The sequence below is a fragment of the Euprymna scolopes genome, chromosome 44 (genome assembly GCF_053919585.1).
Source record: "Euprymna scolopes isolate OS-2025 chromosome 44, ASM5391958v1, whole genome shotgun sequence".
In the NCBI taxonomy this organism is placed as follows: Eukaryota; Metazoa; Mollusca; class Cephalopoda; order Sepiida; family Sepiolidae; genus Euprymna; species Euprymna scolopes.
The window spans coordinates 23,657,355-23,667,493 of NC_136525.1; the positions used below are offsets into that span (position 1 = coordinate 23,657,355).

Here is a 10,139-nt window from a genome sequence, read left to right on the forward strand (position 1 = left end):
TCAAAAGTGACTTTGTGACTAGGTTCGAATTTCCAGACTAGTGTACGGCCCTGTCGGTGGGGCATTAGAATACACCGACTGCCCCCCCCCCCTGCAGAGGGTAAAAGTCCCTCAATGGGGGTCCTGGATATGACCTTAAACTATATCCAGTGGTGAGGCCCCAGCTTGCGGGCTTTGGGGAGTGTGGAGCCACCCTTTAATTGCCATTGCTCCCAGGTCCACTCTGACCCGGAGTGGTAGTACCTGTTAGGGTTCCAACTATGGGTTAAATAGAAACCGACTTGAAAACCACAAATATATTCTATTAATAAATTTTTTCTTCAAAATCTTTGGATTCGGCATTAAATAACCCGAAAAGGGTTGATATGCCGTAAAACAAAAACAACCAACCAATCAGACTAGTGTAATTATCCCTCCATACACTGATGATTACGTAGACATTGGTCTCTGTGGGTATAAAAATGATGGTTAATATTTTTTCAAAATTTTATAGTATATATTTCGCGCGCGCTCGCGCGTGCGTGTGTGTGTGTGCGTGTGTGTGTGATAATCTCCTAAATTAATGTACGAATCATTATGAAATTTGGAATCTATATTCTAGACAACACCATGAGTAACATGTGTACAGTTTTAAATACATTATAACATGTAGATGGGATATGTTTATATTTCTTTATACATGACGAACTCCTGAACTAATTACCTGTTCATTATAAATTTTAGAATATATATTCACGAAAACGCGGTGAGTAACATGCATTAACACCTCCTCAAAATTCCTTTAAAATTAGTTAGATACAAAAAAAAATGATAAAGAAAAGATTTGCTCTCCATTAAAATTTGAGTTATTTTAAATTATACGTTTATAAAAGGATTGGTACGCGCACATGAGCATGAATGATATGCGTGTGTTTAGTGCGTATTCTAGAAAACTGGATGAATAAAGTGGGCACATTATTTTGTTTTTGTAAACATTACCATTTAGAGGGGCAAGAGAAACTGCAGCATCATAAAAAAAAGTTTAAATCATTGAAATGTTAAACTAATGTTATGTTTATTACTTGCATATTGCCTGGGATGGATATTCGTTTAATATATAAATATCTTATATCTGTTTTTATATCTTATACACACACGTGCGTGCACGCACGCACACACACACACACACACACACACACACACACACACATATATATATATATATATATTACATAGTCGCTACACTGAACATACTAATGTTTTGGAGCAATTGGTTTATTAAAAAACAAAAGTACCTCGTCAGGCGATGGAAATAAAGTTTATTTGCTATTCAAAGCATATTTTTCTTTCTTTTTTTCTTATATATATATATATATATATATATATATATATATATATATATATATATATATATATATATATATAAGTGACAGAAAAATAAAACTGTAAGTTGAACTTTACAATCAAAATTTACCGTTCGACTGATTACTCCAAAAAACAATGGTATTCTCGTTATTCTTCTCATCAGAAGACATAACAAAATCAACAAATTATATTAGTAGCAATGTTAGAATTTGTTAGTTAAGGCATTAAGTCAAACTGAAATTTAACTAGCAAATTCTAGCATTGCTACAAATATAATTTGTTGATTTTTTATGTCTTCTGACTAGAAGAATAACAACTTTGCAACTCTGCGGAATAAGGACTTTGTAAATTGTTTTTTGTAGCATTCAGTCGAAAAATAAATTTTTATTGTAAAGTTCAATTTACAGTTTTAATTTTCTTTCTCTTATAATAAGCTCTACTCTCTATTGCGTATTGAGATTTTTTATTCGGTTGGGATTAAATTTTCTATATATAAATACTGATATTTATATTAGTTTGAAGTTTACCATCGCGTATATCAAATAAACACTACATCCTTTTGATTTCATTAATATATATGTGTGTGTGTTTGTGTGTGTGTGTGTGTGTGTGTGTGTGCGCGCGCGTGCGTGCGCGTGCGTGCGTTTGTATGTGTGTGTGTGTGTGCGTGTGTGTGTGTGTGTGTGTGTGTGTGTGTGTGTGTGTAAGTTTAATGGTTAAAGTAAAATTCTGTAAATCAAAATAGAAACACATATATAAGTTTAAAATTTATTGTTTGAAACCAGGAATATATGGAGAAATGATATTTATTTCCATAGATTTTCAATAATGGCTTATATCAACAGAGAAAATGAAATCCAATGATGATATGTGCAATTATCCATGGATTAAGGAAATAAATATAATTTCTTTATGTATTCCTTGTTTCAAACAATAAATTCTTAACTTAAGAATATATATGTTTATATTTTGATTTACAGAATTTAACTTTAACCATCAAACTTATATATTGCTCTATACTTTAAATATTGAGCTTCACCTTTTTGGCTAGGAAGTATTACCTCAATGTAATATCTTACAGAATAATTCACTTGATCTTAATCTGTGACTTATCTCACTTTATATATATATACTAGCAGGCCGCCCCGGCGTTGCCTGGTCGTAAAATATACTTAAATGTGATATTTTAAGTTATGCAGATGTCGTATTTATTATTATAGAGTTAATTCTCTATTGATTATTATATTGTACCTAATATAGTGTAGTGATTTCAATATATATGATGATGATGGCTGGCAGTTGCATAGTAACCACATCCAATTGCGCTCTAGGTTGGTCTACAGCTTCTTTGATGGCTGATTAAACCTATCTTTGAGCGGTATAGGCGACCGCATCTGTCACAGTTGAAAGTGAACTCATTTGGTGGTATTTCTTGCCTCCTTCGTTGGCTCTAAGCTCTTAGTTGTTTCTAAACTCTCTCTCTCTCTCTCTCTCTCTCTCTCTCTCTATCTCTCTCTCTCTCTCTCTCTCTCTATCTCTCTCTCTCTCTCCTATGCTCCAGTTTTGTTCTTCCCAGTTTTGCGTGTTAATGCCCAGCCTTTTGAGATCACACTTATAGATGTCCTCGTAGCACAACTGGGATCTGCCAATTTTTTTCTGTTCCCTGAAGTTAGTTTGCCGAAGAGTATGTCATTTGGCAATCTGCCATTTTTCATTCTGGTGAGATGCCCCAGCCAACCAAGCCAGCACTGTTTCAGAAGTGTGTATATCGTTGGCAGAATAAAGCGAGAGAGGATAGCGTTGTTGGTTACCCTGTCCTTTCAGCTAATCCCAAGGATCCGTCGTAGGCACCATAGGTGGAAGACATTCAGTGTTTGTTCGTGTTTTGCATAGGTAGGCCAAGATTCGCTGCCATAAAGAAGGGTACTAATAATGCAGGCCTTGTATACAGTAGCCTTGGTCTTAATGTTAAGCTTAGAGTTGTCCCAAACACATGTTGTGAGTTGCGAAAAGGTAGAGACAGCTTTCTCGATACGTCTAATTCCAGCTTTCTCAATACGTCTTTCTAGTTCAATATATATATATATATATATATATATATATATATATATATATATATATATATACTAGCATGGGTGCCCAGTGTTGCCTGGGTTGACATGAAGTTCCGTTTAAAACATACCTGTATACTAATCATTTTCATCATGGTCAACGTGGATACCCCCACAACAAAAAAGAACGGATGAAAACATGTAAATGTAATCGCCCCAAAAAAGAAGACATCTGTGATACCCTCTCCACCAGATATTTCCGCAGAAGGGCTACAAAGAGAAGAAACTATTCTCCGGATATTAAGCACTGGAAAGAAAACTACCCCCCCCCCAAAAAAAAAAAAAATTATTAAAAATAAATCATCATAACTTTTGTTTCAATAAAAAAAAAAATAGCAGTGAATGCCCGTGCGATCGCAAAAAAAAAAAGAAGATCTACCAAAAATTAATTCCAAAAACAATTAAATTAAATTTTTCGTAATTTTATATTTCTAATGTAATTCTCCCCTCCCCCCAAAAAATTGCATTTGTCACATTTTGGGGGTCGTTCTGTCTTTAAAATTGTTAGGTGGAAGTACAGAATGGTCTCATAAAAACTAATTAAATTTATCGTTATTCTATGTTTCAAATGTAATTCCAGCTCCCCACCACCAAAAAAAAAAAATGTATTTGGTATGTTTTGCCCCCCCCCCCTCACCCCTTCGATCGCCGAACTTGAAAAAATGCTAGACATGACATGTCTTGTTCAACGCTTTGTGGCCAAAAAGTGGGTGCTCATTTTACGTTAAATTTATATAGAAAAATGATCCCCACACTAAAATGTTAAGTTTGTTTTTTATGCAAAATTTATTTTTCATATTATTTATAAAGACTGTTTAAACGTATTAGGCCCAAAAAAGTAGGTCTTATTTTTTTTTGGGGGGGGGGTTAAACGACGCTGAGTCACGTCGTAAAAATTTATCATTTTTAATTTAAGATATAAAATAAATTATCAAGAAAATCTGTTTCACAGGCAATTAAACACACTTGCCATGGTATAATTATTATAATATATCCTCGGCAACACCGATTAAATTTTATAAACAAAAAAAAAGCAGCAGATAATGTATGGGATGATAGATTTTGCTCACATGAAAAATTGGCCCTGTGCCTGACTAACTCTGCTCTCGTGGGGATGCAAGTAAATGAAGACATTAGTTTTAATTATATTTCTCTGACAAATAAAAAAGCTTACTTAAAAATTAAAAATAAGCGAACAAAAATAAAAATTAAAAATAAGCGAATTAAAAATAAAAATAATATTTCAGCTTAGAAGAATATTTCGAAATGAAAACAAATCTATTAGAGAAAATATTTAATAACGTGCTCCATTTAAAACAATTTTTCAATTAAACTATCACAGTTGTTTCCCCTTTAGTTTTCTGGTTTGAAAATTAAACGGTTTCAGATAAAATAAGTTAAATCAAATATAAATTGAAATTTAAATAAACTAAGTAATTATTTTTATTAGTACAGTTGAAACGAAGCTATTATGCCGAATAAGTAATATCATCGAGCTAATTATTTAAATAGATTTATTTTAATGTGATATGCTAATGACCGTAACTCAATCAATGTAGATGTTATTTGAAGAGTGCTATATATAGAAATTACGTTTATAACATAATGTCTCCTTTGACAAAAGTATCTTATCATGGGCGTTAATATTTCTTGACCAGGAGAGGTGTACACACATATGGCCTTTATATTTATTTGATGATTGGGAGTTGTACACACAGATAAACACACACATGAACGCTACTACTTTATATATTGATATATATAATTATTTTTTCTGTAATAATTAAATAATTATATATATATATATATATATATATATATATATATATATATATATATTGGCAGCAAGTCATTATTCAAGTACATTCTGATTGAGCGCGACAGAATTATTCTTTTTTCCGATTTTTCTGGATATCTTTCTTTTTTTTTATTTCAATCGGCATGTTGTACAGAATGGCGTCCAAAAGTTGTTGTTCAGCCATATTCTATTCAAGCGTTTTTTATCGGAGCGTCCGATTATCATCAGGAGCGATTGTTGTTGTTGTTGTCCTTTTCTTTTTCTTTTCCTTTGAGGTTTGGTGTATTTATAGTTTTTTTGTTGTTGTTGTTAAAGGTGGGTGCAGAATAGTTATGCGCGAATTATTTTTAGTTTTAATTTAAATTTTTTTTATTTTATACTTTATTTAGTTTCTTGTTATATATATATATATATGTGTGTGTGTGTGTGTGTGTGCGTGTGTGTGTGTGTGTGCGACTTGAATCGCTAGAATCGAAAACAAAGCACATAGCTTTCTAGCCTTATTCGTTTATCTCTGAGCCACGTCCATAGACATATAAAGAGTAAAAAAAAATTTGCTTAACGTATAAATGCGTATTTGCACAGGTGTAGAAATAACGCATTTAGTCGACTTACGCCTGCCAAGTTCCAATTTTTGTTCATTTTTGCTCGCTTATCAGCTATTTTAGCGGCTAAAGACCAAATCGAATTTGTTCTTCATGTCCAAATCTCTTATATATCAAATTTCAAGTCTGTAGACCAAAAATTGATAGAGGAGTTTGGTAGAGACCGTTCCCCACACAAACAGACAACATATTGTTTATTCACGTTTATAAAATCTCTCGTAGTTTCAGCTGGTTTTATCATCGCCGTTTTCTGTATAGTCTCAGTCTTCCCTTTGTTTCCAATTTCTCACAGTTTTTGTTTTCCAGATTTTTCTGTTCTGACTACTCACATGTTTATTAGTATTACATTAACGTTCTTCATATTTCATATTCCTTTCAGTTCACTGGCAATTTTTTTTTTTCGTTTACTTGCTTCATCTTTCTGTCTCCTCGATCTTCATCCTGTGGTTGCTGAGACGACATTTATTTTGTATTCCTGTTGACTATTATGACATTCGGTCTCCTTACTTAGTTGAGTGATTTTTGGTTTCCAATATTGTTTCTGGATTGTGCCTGTAATCATTTATGTTAAAAATGCAGTCTTTTCCATATTTCCCACCACATGTACGAGCTTATATTTTATTATTTTTATATTAGTAGTAGTAGTAGTAGTAGTAGTAGTAGTAGTAGTAGTAGTAGTAGTATATTTATTTATTTATTTTGTGTCTTTAGACAGCATTCTTTCGTTTAAGCAAACATTGTTAAAAATAACAGAAGTCGCTGCTTAATTATATCATTGTTTCATTTTTTTTCAATTTTTTGAATGGGCTTTTTTGTGTTAAAATGAAAAAGAACAATATTGTATGTTATATATACATCACGTACCTTTTCGATTCTTCGTCGAATCATCGTCACGTGACAAAAACAAATGTACAACAAAGCTGGAGAAATGAAAAGCATTTTAAATAAAAGTAAGAACGCAACTGAAATCAGTTAGACTTCAATGAACGGACTCGTTATTTCCAGAAAATACGTTAACAATTTTGGGATGCCGAGATTAGCGCCATAGGATAAGATTGTATTGCATTAATATAAAAATACATTTACTAAAAATGTCACCATTTTTTATTTTTTTTTTTTTTTTTTTTTTTCTATATTTTTATATCAAATAGAAGAATACTGTTATAGGATTGTTAAAGTTAATTTTTGCATTATTATTTATTTATTTTCTTTTGGAGAACTCATTGATTATTTTCGACTTTTTTCTCTCCTGTTTTGTAGGGCGCTCACAGAGCAAGAAATTCCGAGGTCCCGATATTACTTCCTGTTTGAACCGGAAGCGACGCCCAACGACATGGAAGATGGCTGCGTCGAAACAATTGAAGAGAATGAACCAAACAAATCACCTCGTTACAAAGTCCTCGAGGAAATCGATGAAGGCGGATTCGGTCGAATCTACAAAGTGAGAAACAGGGAGACCGACAGTGAATTCGCTTTAAAACGGTTGTGCTACGAAGGGGAATTTCAAGACGATAAGTACGTATTCGCCGAAGTGTACTGCCTATCGAAACTCAAACACCCGCATATTATCGAATTGGAAGAGTTCATTTTAAAACCAGAACGACTTTACATCATCATGGAATATGCCAAATACGGTAACATTGAACAGTATGTGATAAGAAACCACCCACTACCAACGGCTGAAATCTTGGGTTATTTTGATCAGCTGCTCTCTGCAATCTGTTACTGTCATTCACGTAATATTGCTCATCGAGATATGACCCCAAGCAATGCTCTGCTTACTGAAAACTTCGTCATTAAATTAGCCGACTGGGGACTAGCAACACCTTGCGGCAAAGACCAGGACAATCCGATCTTATGCGAAGACTACATCGGTGACTCTCGCTACCTTCCGCCGGAAGTATTACGTCGTGAACCCTACAATCCGTTACCGATTGACGTCTGGGGTTTAGGGGGTGTTTTATTTTTCATGCTAAGTTCTCAACCTCCGTTTGAAGGCACGGAGACCAACATTGTTAAACAGCAGACGGGACCTGGGGTCACATTCCCCGATCGCCTAAATGGTCCGGATAACTCAAACATTAAACAAATAAAAGAAATTATTGATTTTATGTTGGTTGCTAATGTGACAGATAGACCAAGGATCGAAGAAGCCAGAGCCTTCGTCGTCTCCAGTGGTGGTGGTGATGGGATTAAAGAGGCATAGGGGGTTTAAAGTTACTATAAATTCCTATGCATCAACGTGAATATCAGCAACCCAGATTTACCACCATCTCTGAAATGAACGAGTTTAACATGAAATAGAAAATAAATGCAAAGGCTAAAAGAAATTTTCCACAGAATAATTTAAAATCAATTAATCAATCAATTAATCAATTAATCAATCAATTAACAAAATAAATTAATCAAATAAATTCTAAATGTGTGAAGCTATCTAGAGTCCAAACGTGAACTGTAGCATAAAAACTTTGTTAAAATTTGAACAATCAAATAATTGAAGCTGCATCCAATAATATACATAATGAAAAGCAACACGCACTAGATGTCTGAATATAATATACATAATGAAAAGCAATACACATTAGATGTCTGAATATAATATACATAATGAAAAGCAATATACATTAGATGTCTGAATATAATATACATAATGAAAAGCAATACACATTAGATGTCTGAATATAATATACATAATGAAAAGCAACACGCACTAGATGTCTGAATATAATATACATAATGAAAAGCAATACACATTAGATGTCTGAATATAATATACATAATGAAAAGCAACACGCACTAGATGTCTGAATATAATATACATAATGAAAAGCAATACACATTAGATGTCTGAATATAATATACATAATGAAAAGCAATACACATTAGATGTCTGAATATAATATACATAATGAAAAGCAACACGCACTAGATGTCTGAATATAATATACATAATGAAAAGCAATACACATTAGATGTCTGAATATAATATACATAATGAAAAGCAACACGCACTAGATGTCTGAATATAATATACATAATGAAAAGCAATACACATTAGATGTCTGAATATAATATACATAATGAAAAGCAATACACATTAGATGTCTGAATATAATATACATAATGAAAAGCAACACGCACTAGATGTCTGAATATAATATACATAATGAAAAGCAATACACATTAGATGTCTGAATATAATATACATAATGAAAAGCAATACACATTAGATGTCTGAATATAATATACATAATGAAAAGCAATACACATTAGATGTCTGAATATAATATACATAATGAAAAGCAACACGCACTAGATGTCTGAATATAATATACATAATGAAAAGCAACACGCACTAGATGTCTGAATATAATATACATAATGAAAAGCAATACACATTAGATGTCTGAATATAATATACATAATGAAAAGCAATACACATTAGATGTCTGAATATAATATACATAATGAAAAGCAACACGCACTAGATGTCTGAATATAATATACATAATGAAAAGCAATACACATTAGATGTCTGAATATAATATACATAATGAAAAGCAACACGCACTAGATGTCTGAATATAATATACATAATGAAAAGCAATACACATTAGATGTCTGAATATAATATGCATAATGAAAAGCAATACACATTAGATGTCTGAATATAATATACATAATGAAAAGCAATACACATTAGATGTCTGAATATAATATACATAATGAAAAGCAATACACATTAGATGTCTGAATATAATATACATAATGAAAAGCAATACACATTAGATGTCTGAATATAATATACATAATGAAAAGCAATACACATTAGATGTCTGAATATAATATACATAATGAAAAGCAATACACACTAGATGTCTGAATATAATATACATAATGAAAAGCAACACGCACTAGATGTCTGAATATAATATACATAATGAAAAGCAATACACACAAGATGTGAAGAGATTATCGTAAATTCCAAGAATTAATGCACTATTTCCATCCAATATTTTTTCATACTTCTTTAATCGTTCTATCTTGTATATTGAGCTTGTGATTATCTTGATTGGTTCCGATTTTAAAGACAGTATTTAGATTCATTTTTGCAATTATATATATTGTAATCCTAAACTTACTTATTAATAGTTTATCTTTTTATTTTTTTTATATATCTTTTTATTTAATTCATCTATTTTTTATATATCTTTTTTATTCATCTTTTTTATATATATCTTTTTATTTAATTCATCTATTTTTTAATTTTTTATATATATC

The 10,139-nt window shown here is 31.8% G+C and overlaps 1 protein-coding gene across 3 annotated transcripts in view; it reads left to right on the plus strand.

The window, feature by feature from the left end:
- The window catches only part of LOC145268740 (testis-specific serine/threonine-protein kinase 3-like), a 158,553-nt gene extending 150,383 nt beyond the window's left edge, over nucleotides 1–8,170 (plus strand). For all 3 annotated transcript variants that reach the window (XM_080124326.1, XM_080124328.1, XM_080124327.1), the window contains exon 2: nucleotides 7,119–8,170. In XM_080124326.1, the coding sequence (XP_079980452.1) occupies nucleotides 7,119–8,064 (946 nt within the window). In that variant the 3' untranslated portion in view covers nucleotides 8,065–8,170. The remainder of the gene's footprint in view (nucleotides 1–7,118) is intronic.
- The last annotated feature ends 1,969 nt before the right edge of the window (nucleotides 8,171–10,139 follow it).